Raw genomic sequence first — 17,487 nt, 5'->3', positions numbered from 1 at the left:
ACTCGGAAGAAACATCGAGAGGAACCAGACTATGAGGGGTGGCCAGTCCTCTTCTGGCTGTGCAGGGTAGAGATTATAACAGTACATGGCAAGATGTTGAAATGTTCATAGATGACCAGCAGGGTCAAATAATAATAATCACAGTGGTTGTCGAGGGTGAAACAGGTCAGCGCCTCAGGAGTAAATGTCAGTTGGCTTTTCATAGCCAATCATTCAGAGTATCTCTACCGCTCCTGCTGTTTCTAGAGAGTTGAAAACAGCAGGTCTGGGACAGGTAGCATGTCCGGTGAACAGGTCAGGGTTCCATAGCCGCAGTCAGAACAGTTGAAACTGGAGCAGCAGCATGGCCAGGTGGACTGGGGACAGCAAGGAGTCATCATGCCAGGTAGTCCTGAGGCATGGTCCTAGGGCTCAGGTCCTCCGAAAGAGAGAAAGAAAGAGAGAATTAGATAGAGCATACTTAAATTCACACAGGACACTGGATAAGACAGGAAAAGTACTCCAGATATAACAAAGTGACCCTAGCCCCCCGACACATAAACTACTGCAGCATAAATACTGGAGGCTGAGACAGGAGGGGTCGGGAGACACTGTGGCCCCGTCTGAAGATACCCCGGGACAGGGCCAAACAGGCAGGATATAACCCCACCCACTTTGCCAAAGCACAGCCCCCACACCACTAGAGGCATACCTTCAACCACCAACTTAACATCCTGAGACAAGGCCGAGTATAGCCCACAAAGATCTCCGCCACGGCACAACCAATGGACTCAATCGGTGTGCAATAATATTGTTTAACATTATTTTTTTATGACTACCTCATCTCTGTACCCCAACATACAATTATCTGTAAGGTCCCTCACTGGCGTGTATTCATGGAGGCTAAGGGAAGCCAGGCTTCCTCCAAAAAATGACCAATAAAATGTAATAAATTATCTTTCATCGCTCCGTGTTTCATAATGTTCCTTCAATTCACAAGAGGCTGAATGTATCTCACCGGAGAAAGCATCTGAGCCAGTGAAACAGCGCCCCTCTGTCTCTATATACTTTGCCCATCTATCTGATGCTGTGTGGTCAAAAATAGTATGATATTGTTGCCGCCCGTAGCATTGAATGCAAGGTAAGCCAGCGAGCATTTGGCCTCCCTTGATTAATAAAAAGTATAAAATTATAGCCAATCAGCGTTGGTCCTGGCACACCAAAATAAAGTGTCAAGGGAAGCCAGTTTGGATTTGGCTTCACACCACTCACATCAAAAGGAAAACGTCATTGACAGAAAAATTATATATTGTTGCATCTCGCTGTGTCGTTGTCCTATGGTGGCTAGCTAGCTAGCTAGCTAAAATTGGCCATGGACGGAGATAGGGATTTTGACTGTTTAATTAATTCTCCGTACTGGCAAATGATTATAACGGCAATTCTGATCCAACCATATACATTGTGCCCCTGGCCTGACAAGGATGGAAGTTCAATATGTAGCTAGATGTAGTAGGCTAATGTTAACTAGCTGGCTCATCATTGCCCATGAAAGGAAGTTAGGCTAGCGAGCAAGCATTTTAGCCACATAGCCTAGGACAACAAAAACTAAAAGTGCGTACTGTATGAGAGTCATAGACTGTTTTGTCAACATGAACAAGAGGAGGATGTCATTGGCGTTTCTCTACAAGTAGGGTGAGTCAACATGTTTTTTCTACTTGCACGCACGCACGAACGAACGCACGCATACACACAGAAATCAGGACCATGGACAGCCACATCCTTTTTAAGCTTATGTTGATTTAACTAATTAGTTATTGGTATCTTTTAGTCTTCACTGTATTAGACTAAGCATAGTTGTATTGATGATATTGACATGTTGAAGTTGAAATGGTGTAACAATAGTGGAGGCAGCAGGTTTTCTTTGAAACTTGTGACATTTGTTATGAATATAAAGCGTTATTTTTAGGTCAAACCCAACACAACAAATCACTGAGTACTCATGTTATGGGTATGCTTGGGAGTTTTTTTTATTGGGAGGGGGGATGGGGGGTAAAACAATCCTAGAGGAAAATCTGGTTCAGTCTGCTTTCCAATAGACACTGGGAGACAAATTCAGCTTTCAGCAGGACAATAACCTACAACACAAGGCCAAATACACTGGAGTTGCTTACCCAGACAACAGTGAATGTTCCTCAGTGGCCGAGTTACAGTTTTGACTTAAATCTACTTGAAAATCTATGGCAAGACATGCAAATGGTTGTCTAGCAATGATCAACAACCAATTTGGCAGGGCTTGAAGAATTTTAAAAAGAATAATGGGCAAAAGTTGCACAACCCAGGTGTGCAAAGCTCTTAGAGGCTTACCCAGAAAGACTCACAGCTGTAATCGCTGGAAAGGGGCTTCTACAAAGTATTTCCCAGTTATGTGAATGAGATATTTCTGTATTTCATTTTTTAAATAAATTTGTAAACATTTCTAAAAACATATTTTTCATTTCTAAAAACATTTTTTATGGTGTATTGTGTGGAGATGGGTGAGACAAACATGTATTTAATCCATTTTGAATTCAGGTTGTAACGCAACAAAATGTAGAATAAGTCAAGGGGTTTTCATACCCCTTGACTTATTCTACATTTTGTTGCGTTACAACGTTCTGAAGGCGCTATGTTTGTCAATCAAATTAGTAGAAAACATTTCTCTCTATATGTTGTGTGATTAGTGACATTTACCATTAAACCCAACACAATACCATTGCAAAACACTTAGAATGTGTGTTTGGGACTTTTACTATTAAAAGTCCTTAGAGATCATAACATTGAAACCGTTAGACGAACATTGGCAGTAGAAGTATCCGTGTCGGAGAGAGGTGTCATGGTGGACTGAACACAGCGGTGCAGAATGCCTCAAGATAAAAACGTAATATTCAATATCTGTACGTTTGATAAATATTAATACATCACTCAACATACTCGTGGGCAATAACCTTCAATCTGGATACCAACACAAAACAAATGATAAGGCTACAGAAATGTATCGACCAATATCACCAATACAATCAACACCCAAACATGTCAGAGAGTAAGCATGGAGAACCAATCCCCAAAAGAAAACGAGGCTCCTCGACCGACACACGATTTATGCTTTTCACCACCGGGAATGGTGGTGAAAAGGAAATGTAGAAACCGGAAGTGTAGAAACCGACTTGCAAAAGTTGATAAATGATATAAACTGGGCATGAACTAGCCAGTAAAGCTGTAAAGGGGTTGAAGACGAGCCTCGAGATGAGTGAAGAAAAAGCTACGACAATGGAGAAAGAAACAAACAAGCTAAAAAGGTATAGGCAATACGATTGAAACGGACGTTAAAGAACTTAAAAAGGAGAATATTTTTCTGAGAGAAGCCTTACTTGAAATACAGACTAGATCTTTGAGAGAAAATCTAGTAATTGTATTTAACAAAAATTAGGTTAAAGATCCTGAAAGTGTGGTGAAATAATTATTTATTACAGCGCTATAGATCCCAGGTGATACTGTCGACAAAATCAAACTTGAACGTGTACACCGTTTCGGGACAGAGATATGAGCGCCAAATTGTTGCCAATTGTTAAAAGCCTGGGTAAAAGACTCGCTGGCACGAAAATAGGCATAAATGATCAGTTCCCGAAGAAAATTGCAGAACGGCGCAAAGTTCTGTACCCACTATTCAAGGTGAATAGATTAAAAGGGAAACGTGAGGCTCTCGTAGTTGATAAACTGTATATTGATAACCAAATTGTTCCGAGACACCAAGACTACTCCATGGCTATTCTAAATATTACAACGTTCCCATAGAGTTGTATAATGGAACACCCAATATTATCCATGGTATGGATTGTAATAATACAAAAACATTTAACAATAGAAATAAACTACAAATACAGTATACCATTCAAGATAGGAAATGTTGTCAAAATAATATTCAACTTTCTAATTATAGTATTTATAAATAGATAAAGCCAGCATTAGAAGAAAGGATCATTATTGAAATAATACATCTTCATTTATAAGGAACTGGAACACAAAAGTACTCAAAAGTCAGAAATTAGTCAGAAATTAGGTAGGAATCAACATGGTAGGGATAAAAACACAGCTAACAGACACGGAAGGCACAGTATGTGCAAGTGTATTGTGATGGAAGGTGAGGTGTGCGTTTTTGTGTTTGGAAAAGTGTGGAGATAAGTGAGTGAAAAAGGAAAATGGTTGCAAATGCCAGAGCCCATGTGTATCTGTGAGCAGGACTTGTGACAGAGAGAGCTTTCAATTTTATGCAGATTTAAAATAAATTATATCGTTTTTGTATTTATTGTCCTATCAAGGTGGAACAGTCCCCAACCCTATACACCCACCTGAGTGACCCATACACTAAGGATAAGTCCTTATCTGTTTTACAGTGCCTTCGGAAAGTATTAAGACCCCTTGACTTATTCCATATTTTGTTAGGTTACAGCCTCATTCTAAATGGATGAAATCATTTTTTCCCCCTCAACAATCTACACACAATAACCAATAATGACAAAGCAAAACGTTTTTTTAATTTTATTTTAATTTTTGCAAATGTATATAAAAAAAAGAAGAACAGAAATACCTTATTTACATAAGTATTCAGACCATTTACTATTGAGCTCAGGTGCATCCTGTTTCCATTGATCATCCTTGAGATGTTTCTACAACTTGATTGGAGTCCACCTGTGGAAAATTAAATTGATTGCACATGATTTGGAAAGGCACACACCTGTCTATATAAGGTCCCATAGAAAAAGGCACCTAAAGACTCTCAGACCATGAGAAACCAGTGTGTGTGTGGGTTTAAGGGGAAGGGGTTGTATCTGAGCTCCATCAGCTACAGTAGGACAACCCATTCTTGCTAAATTTTGCATGCCTTCTCAAACAGCTACAACTGTATATGCATTCGCACATCAAGTCCTTTCTTGAGTTGGGCTCAGGTATGAAACAACTGTTGAACATCTGAGCTTGTGGTTGTTTGTGGGGGAAGAGTGGGGAGTGTGTATGAGCATGTCTGTGTGTGTGTGTGTGTGGGGGGGTAATGACGTTAGGGACAATATAGGATGAATAACAATAATTCTTTGATAAAATTATAATTGCTTGCCAAAAATGTAATTTTTGTAATGGCAATTCTGGTGTAGGTAACAATCCTTCACATGAACCGCCTAAATTATTACGCATAATTATTAGTTCATTGTGGAAATTATGCTTGTATTATTTTATACATTCCACAACACATATGGAATCATGTAGTAACCCAAAATGTGATAAACAAATCAAAATATATTTATATTCTTCAAACTAGCCACCCTTTGCCTTGATGACAGCTTTGCACACTCTTGGCATTCTCTCAACCAGCTTCACCTGGAATGCTTTCCAACAGTCTTGAAAGAGTTCCCACATTTGCAGAGCACTTGTTGGGTGTTGTTCCTTCACTCTAAGGTCCAACTCATTCCAAACCATCTCAATTGGGTTGAGGTTGGGTGATTGTGGAGGCCAGGTCATCTGATGCAGCACTCCATCACTCTCCTTCTTGGTCAAATAGCCCTTACACAGCCTGGAGGTCATTGTCCTGTTGAAAAACAAATGATAGTCTCAACAAGTGCAAACCAGATAGGATGGCGTATCGCTGCAGAATGCTGTGATAGCCATGGTGGTTAAGTGGGCCCTGAATTCTAAATAAATCACCAACAGTGTCACCAGCAAATCACCATCACACCTTCTCCTCCATGCTTCACGTTGGGAACCACGCATGCGGAGATCCTCCGTTCACCTACTCTGCGTCTCACACAGACACGGCAGTTGGAACCAAAAATAAAAAAATTGGACTCATCATACCAAAGGACATATTTCTACAGGTCTAATGTCCATTGCTCACGTTTCTTGTCCCAAGCAAGTCTCTTCTTCTTATTGGTGTGCTTTAGTAGTGGTTTCTCTGCAGCAATTCGACCATGAAGGCCTGATTCACAAAGTCTCCTCTGAACAGTTGATGTTGAGATGTGTCTGTTATCCTCTGCAACAGAGGTAACTCTGGGTCTTCCTGAGAGCCAGTTTCATGAGAGCCTTCTTCATGAGAGCCAGTTTCATCATAGCGCTTGATGGTTTTTTCGAATGCACTTGGCCTACCTTCAAACTCAGTGCCTCTTTGCTTGACATCATGGGAAAATCAAAAGAAATCAGCCAAGACCTCAGAGAAAAAATTGTAGACCTTCACAAGTCTGGTTCATCCTTGGGAGCAATTTCCAAACACCTGAAGGTACCACGTTCATTGGTACAAACAATAGTATGCAAGTATAAACACCATGGGACCAAGCAGTCGTCAAACCGCTCAGGAAGGAGACGTGTTCTGTCTCCTTGAAATGAACATACTTTGGTGCGAAAAGTGAAAATCAATCCCACAACAACAGCAATGGACATTGTGAAGATGCTGGAGAAAAACTGTACAAAAGTATCTATATCCACAGTAAAAACGAGTCCTATATCGACATAACCTGAAAGTCCGCTCACCAAGGAAGAAGACACTGCTCCAAAACTGGTTTGACTACGGTTTGGAACTGCACACAAAGATCATACTTTTTGGAGAAATGTCCTCTGGTCTGATGAAACAAAAATAGAACTGTTTGGCCATAATGACCATCGTTATGTTTGGAGGAAAAAGGGGGGTGCTTGCAAGCCGAAGAATACCATCCCAACCGTGAAGCACGGGGGTGGCAACATCATGTTGTGGGGGTGCTTTGCTGCAGGAGGGACTGGTGAACTTCACGAAATGGATAGCATCACGAGGAAGGAAAATGATGTGGATATATTGAAGCAACATCTCAAGACATCAGTCAGGAAGGTAAAGCTTGGTCGCAAATGCGTCTTCCACATGGACAATTACCCCAAGCATACTTCTAAAGTTGTGGCAAAATGGCTTGAGGACAACAAAGTCAAGGTATTGGAGTGGCCATCACAAAGCCCTGACCTCAATCCTATAGAAAATGTGTGGGCAGAACTGAAAAAGCGTGTGCGAGCAACAAGGCCTACAAACCTGACTCAGTTACACCAGCTCTGTCAGGAGGAATGGGCCAAAATTCACCCACCCTATTGTTGGAAGCTTGTGGAAGGCTACCCGAACGTTTGACCCAAGTTAAACAATTTAAAGGCAATGCTACCAAATACTAATTGAGTGTATGTAAACTTCTGACCCACTGGGAATGTGATGAAAGTGATAAAAGCTGAAATAAATAATTCTCTCTACTATTATTCTGACTTTTCACATTGTTAAAATAGTGGTGATCCTAACTGACCTACGGCTGGGCATTTGTACTAGGACTAAATGTCAGGAATTGTGAAAAACTGATTTTAAATGTATTTGGCTAAGGTGTATGTAAACCTCCGACTTCATCTGTATATATATATATATATATAAAAAAAGGGGGGGGTTTGGAAATTATGGAGACAATTACATTGATGGAAGCTACAATCTATCTGCAATATTAAGCTGATCTACCCCCCACAACAACAACAAAATACAGAACTGCTGGAACCTAATAGTTTGCTTGTTCTCTAAACACACCTATGGCTGGTTTCCTGGACACAGATTAGCCTAAGAGAAGGACAAACTGAATTGCTTTCATGGAGGACTGGCTTGAATTGTGAGGATGACCACACCAATTATTTTCATCATGAGACAAATCTATTGGTTTTCTACCAAAAGTTGAAACACAACAGACCAGAAAAAATTGATAAAAGGACAGTATCAAGAACAGCAGCATCAAGGGGATAGAACCTGGTACTTTCACTTAATTAATGGAGAAAATGCAAGCAACTTCAATGGCACATTTTTTTAACAGGATGGGATGGGGAAAATATCACCAAAATGAATAAACAATACTCGCAACTTCATACATCTTGTCAAACATAGGGAACTTATGCTGTATACTGGCCATTGGGGGTGGGCTTGGTGTGGGGTTTGGGTTTAGTTTATTCATTCAACCATTCTAATAAACAAGCACACATAAAACTTGAAAAAGCCATACATGCACATTAGTAAAATCATTGAGGATAACACACAATAAGGTCTGGGACTTACTTCCATTCTAGTCCTCTTGAAACAAGATGGCTAGGCAAGATCCAGCACGGTTGAACACAGTATGACAGCATGGGTGGCGTTTGATCATTTATTTGGATTCCTCGCATATTAATCATTGTGAAGAGGTTTTATTATATCATTCCTATAAATTGAAATTGACAATTTGGGTGCAATCAATTATATTGAACAAAAATATAAACGCAACATGTAAAGAGTTGGTCCCATGTTTCATGAGTGGAAATAAAAGATCCCAGAAATGTTCCATACGCACAAAAATACAATTTCTCACAATGTTGTGCACAATTTTGTTTACATCACTGTTAGTAAGCATTTCTCCATTGCCAAGATAATCCATCCACCTGACAGGTGTGGCATATCAAGAAGCTGATTAAACAGCATGATCATTACACAGGTGCCCCTTGTGCAGGGGACACTAAAAGGCCACTGTAAAATGTGCAGTTTTATCACTCAACACAATCCCACAGATGTCTCAAGTTGAGGGAGCATGAAATTGGCATGCTGACTGCAGGAATGTCCACCTGAGCTGTTTCCAGATAATTTAATGTTATTTTCTCTACCATAAGCCACCTCCAACGCCGTTTTAGAGGCCTACATACTCACCATATATGTTATCCATTGAGCATGTTTGGGATGTCCTGGATCGATATGTACGACAGCGTGTTCCAGCTCCCGCCAATATTCAGCAACTTTGTACAGTCATTGAAGAGGACTGGGACAACATTCTACAGGCCAAAATCAACAGCCTGATCAACTCAATGCAAAGGAGATGTATCGGGCTGCATGAGGCAAATGACGGTCACACCAGATACTGATTGGTTCTGATCCACACCCCTACCTTTTTTTAGAAGGTATCTGTATTACCAGTCATGTGAAATCCATAGATCTGGGCCTAATGAATTTATTTAAACTGTAACTCAGTGAAATCTTTGAAATTGTTGTATGTTGTGTTTATTTTTGTTCAGTGTAGCTTAATTTCTCAGAGATCACATATTTCAACAAAATAATGTTGCAGAAATTCTTATCTAATCTGTTTCTAACTACATAAACAATTTCAGAACAATCTGAGATGGTGGGTGTCGAAATCCTCTTTCTTGTGCTTTTTAAAGTGAAACAACCAATATTCAATACTTCCTTTTTAAAGCATGACTTCAAAGAGGCCAGAGGCTTTCTCTTTCTTTGAGCATTTTTAAGGAGAAAAGCCCCATTGAACACAGAGTGGGGTGAAACCGGTGCAGTCCCACGCAGACATGAGGAACAATGGAGCGGAGGGAAACACTCGGAAGGAGAGACAAAGTGGCTTGTCTCAGGTTCCAAACCTCCGTCAACTCAGCACAAGAGAGCCCCCTCCTGAATTCTCGAAGGCACAGACATATAAGCATGCATCCTCTCAGTCACGCACACATACACCTTCAATACAGTTCATGGCTGTATTGTAGACCTCAGTGTCTAGTGGTGATATAGCAGTTGGGACTTATTCACTGCAATATAAAACTAGTGTATTGATGTTTTTTCTTACCCACTGTGCACAGACAAAAGTTTTTATTTTCCATTGAACCTTTATTTAACTAGGCAAGTCAGTTAAGAACAAATTATTGTTTACAATGACGGCCTACCCTGGCCAAACCCTAACAACGCTGGGCTAATTGTGCGCCGCCCTATGGGACTCCCAATCACGGCCGGATGTGATACAGCCCAGGATCAAACCAGGGGCTGTAGTGACGCCTCTAGCACTGAGATGCAGTGCCTTAGACGGCTGCGCCACTCGGGAGCCCCAGTTAAACGTGTAGTTTTGAGTGACATTTGGTTGTTTTCAACTGATGTGAAATCTACAAAAAAATCTATTCAAATTGTATTTTATTTTAATGCTCTGAATAGAACAGGTAGAACCTGACCATGAATAGAACCTGACCATGAATAGAACCTGACCATGAAATGTTTACTTACAAGCCCTTAACCAACAATGCAGTTCAGGAAAAAGTTAAGAAAATATTTACTAAATAAACGAAAGTAAAAATAGTCAAATGAAAAAATAAACGTAACACAATAAAAATAACGAGGCTATATACAGGGGGTACCGGTACCGAGTCAATGTGCAGAGGTACAGGTTAGTCTAGTTATTTTGTACAGGTAGGGGTAAAGTGACTATGCATAGATAATAAACAGTAAGTAGCAGCTGTGTAAAAACAAAGAGAGGGAGGGCATTTCAATGTAAATAGTCCGGGTGGCCATTTGATTAATTGTTCAGCAGTCTTATGGCTTGGGGGGGTAGAAGCTGTTAAGGAGCCTTTTGGTCCTAGACTTGGCACTCCGGTACTGCTTGCCGTGTGGTAGCAGAGAGAACAGTCTATGACTTGGGTGACTGGAGTCTTTAACAATTTTTTGGGCCTTCCTCTGACACCGCCTAGTATAGAGGTCCTGGATGGCAGGAAGCTTGGCCCCGGTGATGTTCTGGGCCATACGCACTACCCTCTGTAGCACCTTATAGTCAGATGCCGCGCAGTTGCCAAACCAGGCGGTGATGCAACCGGTCAGGAAGCTCTCGATGGTACAGCTGTAGAATTTCTTGAGGATCTGGGGACCCATACCAAATCTTTTCAGTCTCCTGAGGGGGAAAAGGTGTTGTCGTGCCCTCTTCACGACTGTCTTGGTGTGTTTGGACCATGATAATTTGTTGATGATGTGGACACCAAGGAAGTTGAAACTCTCGACCTGCTCCACTACAGCCCAGTCAATGTTAATGGGGGCCTGTTCTGCCCGCCTTTTCCTGTAGTCTACGATCAGCTCTTTTGTCTTGCTCACATTGAGGGAGAGGATGTTGTCCTGGCTCTGACCTCCTCTCTATAGGCTGTCTCATCGCTGTCTGTGATCAGGCCTACCACTGCTGTATCGTCAGCAAACTTAATGATGGTGTTGGAGTCGTGTTTGGCCACACAGTCGTGGGTGAACAGGGAGTTACAGGAGGAGACTAATCATGCACACCTGAGGGGCCCCAGTGTTGAGGATCAGCGTGGCAGATGTGTTGCTGCCTACCCTTACCACCTGGGGGCGGTTCGTCAGGAAGTCCAAGATCCAATGGCAGAGGGAAGTGTTTAGTCCCATGATCCTTAGCTTAGTGATGAGCTTTGTGGGCACTATGGTGTTGAATGCTGAGCTGTAGTCAATGAACAGCATTCTCACATACAGTTGAAGTCGGAAGTTTACATACACCTTAGCCAAAAACATTTAAACTCAGGTTTTCACAATTCCTGACATTTAATCCTAGTAAAAATGCCCTGTCTTGGGTCAGTTAGGATCACCACTTTATTTTAAGAATGTGAAATGTCAGAATAATAGTAGAGACAATGATTTATTTCAGCTTTTATTTTTTCATCACATTCCCAGTGGGTCAGAAGTTTACATACACTCAATTAGTGTTTTGTAGCATTGCCTTTAAATTGTTTAACTTGGGTCAAACATTTCGGGTAGCCTTCCACAAGTTTCCCACAATAAGTTGGGTGAATTTTGGCCCATTCCTCCTGACAGAGCTGGTGTAACTGAGTCAGGTTTGTAGGCCTCCTTGCTTGCACACGCCTTTTCAGTTCTGCCCACACATTTTCTATAGGATTGAGGTCAGGGCTTTGTGATGGCCACTCCAATATATCCACATAATAGCTTGCGGCGGGGTTTTCCTTTGTAGTCTGTAATAGTTTTCAAGCCCTGCCAAATCCAACGAGCGTCAGAGCCGGTGTAGTAGGATTCAATCTTAGTTCTGTTTTGCCGCTTTGCCTTTTTAAAAATATATATTGTGGTATCCAATTGTTAGTAATTACTATCTTGGCTCATCGCTACAACTCCCGTACGGGCTCGGGAGAGACAAAGGTCAAAAGCCATGCATCCTCCGAAAGACAACCCAACCAAGCCACATTGCTTCTTAACACAGCGCGCATCCAACCCAGAAGCCAGCTGCATCAATGTGTCGGAGGAAACACGTGCACCTGGCAACCTTGGTTAGCGTGCACTCCTTTGCGTCTGACTCGTTAAAGAAAAAATCTTTGTCCAGTTTGAGTAATCGCTGTTCTGATGTCCAGAAGCTCTTTTCGGTAATAGGAGATGGATGCAGCAACATTATGTGCAAAATAAGTTACAAACAACGTGAAAAAAACCAAAAATAGCACAGTTGGTTAGGAGCCCGTAAAACAACAGCCATCCCCTCCGACCCCATTACTAGTCATTGAATTTAGGTTAAAAGTTAGGTGACAAAATAACAAAATTCCCTTAGGTTGATGACTTTTTGTAAATCCAATCAGTTTTCCACAGTTGTTTGATTCAACGTCCTCATTTGGGTTGAAATGAAGTGGAAACCGCATTGATTCAACCAGTTTTTGCCTCGTGGGTAGTCATAGAGTACTCTTCTTTACCAAACAGATATGTTTGGTCGCATATACACTACTGTTCAAATGTTTGGGGTCACTTAGACATTTTTTGTCCATTAAAATAACATCAAATTGATCAGAAATACAGTGTAGACATGGTTAATGTTGTAAATGACTATTGTAGCTGGAAATGGCAGATTTCTAATGGAATATCTACATAGGCGTACAGAGGCCCATTATCAGCAACCATCACTCCTGTGTTCCAATGGCAACTAATCCAAGTGTGTCATTTTAAAAGGCTAATTGATCATTAGAAAACCCTTTTGCAATTATGTTAGCATAGCTGAAAACTGTAGTGCTGATTAAAGAATCAATAAAACTGGCCTTCTTTAGACTAGTTGAGTATCTGGAGCATCAGCATTTGTGGGTTCGATTACAGGCTCAAAATGGCCAGAAACAAAGACCTGTAATGAACACGATGGGAGACAGAGGGCTGGTTTCAACCACAGGGTGCAACAGGTGTTTATTTACAAACCACAGGAGGAGGCAGGTAGCTGGGTGCAGGGCAGGCAGAAGGTCCAAAAAGGCAACAGTACAGGCAGGGAAAAGGCTAGTAACATCATCTGGGAGATCAGGCAATAGGTTGATAACAGGAAATTCGATAGGCTAAAGTACAGGCAGGGAATAGGCAAAAGGCGTAGTTAGTGAGGCAGGCCAAACCTATCATACACGAGAGGATTAAATCACGGGAAAAACAGAGCTCTGAATGTGTCACAAAAGAAGGTTAGCATCCCAGAGTCGCCTCTTCACTGTTGACGTTGAGACTGGTGTTTTGCGGGTACTATTTAATGAAGCTGCCAGTTGAAGACTTGTGAGGCGTCTGTTTCTCAAACTAACCTAATGAGCCTGGAGAAGAGTCCTCTAAGCAAGCTGGTCCTGGGGCCCTGTTTACAAACACAAACAGACCCCAAAGAGCCCCAGGACAGCAACACAATTAGACCCAACCAAATTGTGAGAACAAAAAGATAATTACTTGACACATTTTTGGCCCTAAACAGAGAGTACACAGTGGCAGAATACCTGACCACTGTAACTGACCCAAACTTAAGGAAAGCTTTGACTATGTACCGACTCCTTGAGCATAGCCTTGCTATTGAGAAAGGCTGCCGTAGGCAGACCTGGCTCTCAAGAGAAGACAGGCTGTGTGCACACTGCCCACAAAATGAGGTGGAAAGTGAGCTGCATTTCCTAACCTGCTAAATGTATGACCGTATTAGAAACACATATTTCCCTCAGATTACACAGACCCACAAAGAATTAGAAAGCAAACCAAATTTTGTAAACTCCCATATCTATTCATTGAAATTCCACATTGTGCCATCACAGCAGCAAGATTTGTGACCTGTTGCCACAAGAAAAGGGCAACCAGTGAAGAACAAACACCATTGTGTATACAACCCATTTTTATGTTTATTTATTTTCCCTTCTTTACTTTAACTATTTGCACATAATATGACATTTGAAATGTCTTTATTCTTTTGGAACTTTTGTGAGTAATTGTTACTACAATTTTTTTTATTTATTATCTATTTCACTTGCTTTGGCAATGTAAACATGTGTTTCACATGCCAAAAAAGCCACTTAAATTGAATTGAAATTGAAAGCGAGAGAGAGATTATTTGCAACTTTATCAGGGAAAGAAAAATTCAAATTTATATTAGGATAAAATACAATGTGAGAGGCTATAACTGTTCCTCAACTCATCAAATGTTATACAATTGCTTTCCTTAAATGATAATTAAACTAATTCTAATCCATTCAATCTAATTGTGCCCAGTGCAAATGCATGTTACCTGTACACTTACCAAGAACTATAGGATAGTCCTATAAAATAAATGCAGAGACAGCCAGGGCCGAAAAGTGAAACAACATAATGAAAAAGAGAACAACAAAAAATGATTGCCTTTATATGTGAATAACTAACTTTTCATGATCATCATTTGAAAAGCTTCCATTTCCATATCCTTAAGGGACCAGTGGAGGAAGGGGACCTGCAACTTGACAGCTGAAGACAGATCTCAGACTCCCCCACACAACTCCACTTTTGTTTATTCAAGTGAACGGTCAAGATGAGAAAACCTTGATAAACAGCATACCTGACCATATGCCTCTCAGTCTCAGAGTTTTCAGGTAGTGGGTCAGTCGAGGACAGTAGATGCTCCCTCTTGGTCTGGATACGCAGCTGCCGTCGCTCACTATGAAAGCCAAACCAATGAGTTGCATGAGACGATACGCGGAGACTGAAGAGCCACTTCAAAGGTATGAAAGGTATCTTTAGCCTACTTAACCTACTTGGAATGTGGAAGTAAAAACCACTTCAATAAATTATTTTCAACATTTACAGTTATCCGGTAATATGGAGACCATGGATTCCCTGTCACAGAGAAACTGGACTTCCAGATAAAGTAAGGGCATTCCCTTCTCTGCAACTGCTTAAGGCCTACAATTAAATTATACAATAATTCAATTTCATCCAACCTATCAGCACAAGAAACCTGTAGCCTAGTGAACAAGAGTATCTAATACTTAACTGTCACAGGTCCTTGGCAATGCTATATTTTTTTATTTTATAGGTCTGTTCATTTGAGTTGAAAATGATCATGCCTACTTGTCCTCTTTAGTTTGGCCAAGGGAATGTGTCATCAAGAACCAGACAGATGACCAAAGGTGCCCATGGATTCCAACACCCTGTCAGGTATGTAGACTGTTGGCAGTTGAGAGAAGAAAGCAAGTTGGTATTGTGACCACATTGAGACACATTTTGGGAAAAGAGCTGTGTCCTGAATCAATTTGATGATTTGATGTTACTATCAACTTCATGAAGACAATTTTTGTATATTCTACTTTCTTTAAATATTAAAACACTGATGTATTTTTTTTTTTTTTTAAATACTAAATACATTCATCTGATCCATAGGCTCTTCATGCCAAAGTCCAGGACTGAGGAATATCTGTCTCATTTGGGGAAGAAGGTCTTGGACAGTTTCCCTGTCCAAGCCACTCTCCACTTCTACAACGATGACTCCAGCTCTGAGGAAGAGGATGATGAAGATATGGAGGAAGAGCTGGAGGTTAATTCACTCAGTTTGGATCACAGGTCCCATCCCCTCAGAGAGAATTCATAGGTAGTTAGTCTTTGCTGTTTTGGAAACAAGCAGGGGTGATTGGACAAGGGAGAGAGACAGTGCAGCAGGTCACAGGAGATATGCTACTTCAATGGTGAGGGTCTAGTAGAGGATCCAAGGTGTTCACCTGAGACAGCCACAGGAAGCCGGGAAAGGCCAGGTCACTGGCTGCAGTTGGCCTCACTGAGGGGATTCTGTTTACACCAGCTCAGTGTCAACACACCTTTAACCCAGATATGGCCATTTTCCTTGACAACGTCCTATGTTCTCAGGACCTTGTCATGCAAACTCAAGTTGGCCTTGTGCTGGTCCCTCCTTTTTTGTTTGTAGTGAAACATTTTCTCTGCTTTCTATCTTTTGTATTTATAATGATTTTTTATTTGTTTATGAAAAAGTGTGTTATAAATTGCTGGACATTTGAGTTACTGTGTAGATGGTTTGTTGGTTGAAATGTAAAGAATGTATGTGGATAGAATTGAGTATTAATGTGCTTAGCTAGTGAGTGAATATGTTGGTATGGATGCAAAGTAAACTTAAAAGGCCTTTTTCTTTATTCATTTCAATTATTTTAGCATTTGAGTTAAGCAATAAACATTTATTTGAAAATCGTATAATTTTCCTGCACTTCTTGTGGACGTGGATGAATACTTTTGTTCAAGTTTGATTCACATGTCAGGGTCTTTATTATACCCTCAGACAAGACAGAACTAATTTCCAATGGGACATGAATGATAAGCCTCTCTATGTCCTATTAATGTCATAACCATAGACACATAAGAAATGACAACCACCCAGATTAGCTGATTTAGTCATCAAGGTTGAGCTCAATTGAACCGACAATGTCTGGGTTCCTAGAGATGGAAAATGTGTGATAGCAAGCTACCATTGCTGCACTGCTATGTGTTATCACTCTTTCTTTTTTTACCCTATGACAATGTCAGTATACAACAAGTTATTGCTCGCTTATAACCTTTAATCAAATATAATTGGAAAGCTTAGATTCAGATTCAATTTGACCTTTGACCTCTAGGGTATACAGTTGAAATCAGAAGTTTACATACACTTAGTTAGGAGTCATTAAAACTCGTTTTTCAACCACTCCACAAATTTCTTGTAAACAAACTATAGTTTTGGAAAGTTGATTAGGACGTCACTTTGTCCATGGCACAAGTACTTTTTCCAACAATTGTTTACAAACAGATTATTTCACTTATAATTCACTTTATCACAATTCCAGTGGGTCAGAAGTTTACATACAGTAAGTTGACTGTGCCCTTAAACAGCTTGGAAAATTCCAGAAAATGATGTCATGGCTTTAGAAGCTTCTGATAGGCTAAGTGACATCATTTGAGTCAATCAATTGGAGGTGCACCTGTGGATATATTTCAAGGACTACCTTCAAACTCAGTGCCTGTTCGCTTGACATCATGGGACAAGAAGTCAGCGAAGACCTCAGAATTTTTTTTGTAGACCTCCACAAGTCTGGTTCATCCTTGGGAGCAATTTCCAAACACCTGAAGGTACCACGTTCATCTGTACAAACAATAGTACGCAAGTATAAACACCATGGGACCACGTAGCCACCATACCACTCAGGACGGAAAAGCATTCTGTCTCCTAGAGATACACGTACTTTGGGGCGAAAGGTGCAAATCAATCCCAGAACAACAGCAAAATACCTTGTGAAGATGCTGGAGGAAACAGGTACAGAAGTATCTATATCCACAGTAAAACGTATATATATGTCATATATCGACATAACCGTCATAAAAAAAAGCCAGACTACGGTTTGCAAGTGCACATGGGGACAAAGATCGTACTTTTTGGAGAAATG

The 17,487-nt window shown here is 40.7% G+C and overlaps 1 protein-coding gene across 1 annotated transcript; it reads left to right on the top strand.

Moving 5' to 3' along the window:
- The first annotated feature begins 3,189 nt into the window (after positions 1-3,189).
- ripply3 (ripply transcriptional repressor 3) lies at positions 3,190-16,256 on the top strand. Its single transcript, XM_024393229.2, has 5 exons — positions 3,190-3,314; positions 14,644-14,787; positions 14,873-14,933; positions 15,150-15,223; positions 15,446-16,256. The coding sequence occupies exons 2-5, from the start codon at positions 14,684-14,686 to the stop codon at positions 15,651-15,653; spliced, it is 447 nt and encodes a 148-aa protein (XP_024248997.1). The 5' UTR covers positions 3,190-3,314; positions 14,644-14,683; the 3' UTR covers positions 15,654-16,256.
- The last annotated feature ends 1,231 nt before the right edge of the window (positions 16,257-17,487 follow it).

The sequence above is a fragment of the Oncorhynchus tshawytscha genome, linkage group LG30 (assembly GCF_018296145.1).
Source record: "Oncorhynchus tshawytscha isolate Ot180627B linkage group LG30, Otsh_v2.0, whole genome shotgun sequence".
In the NCBI taxonomy this organism is placed as follows: Eukaryota; Metazoa; Chordata; class Actinopteri; order Salmoniformes; family Salmonidae; genus Oncorhynchus; species Oncorhynchus tshawytscha.
Note: the sequence above shows the minus strand (reverse complement) of the source record. Positions and strands in the feature narration are given on the sequence as shown.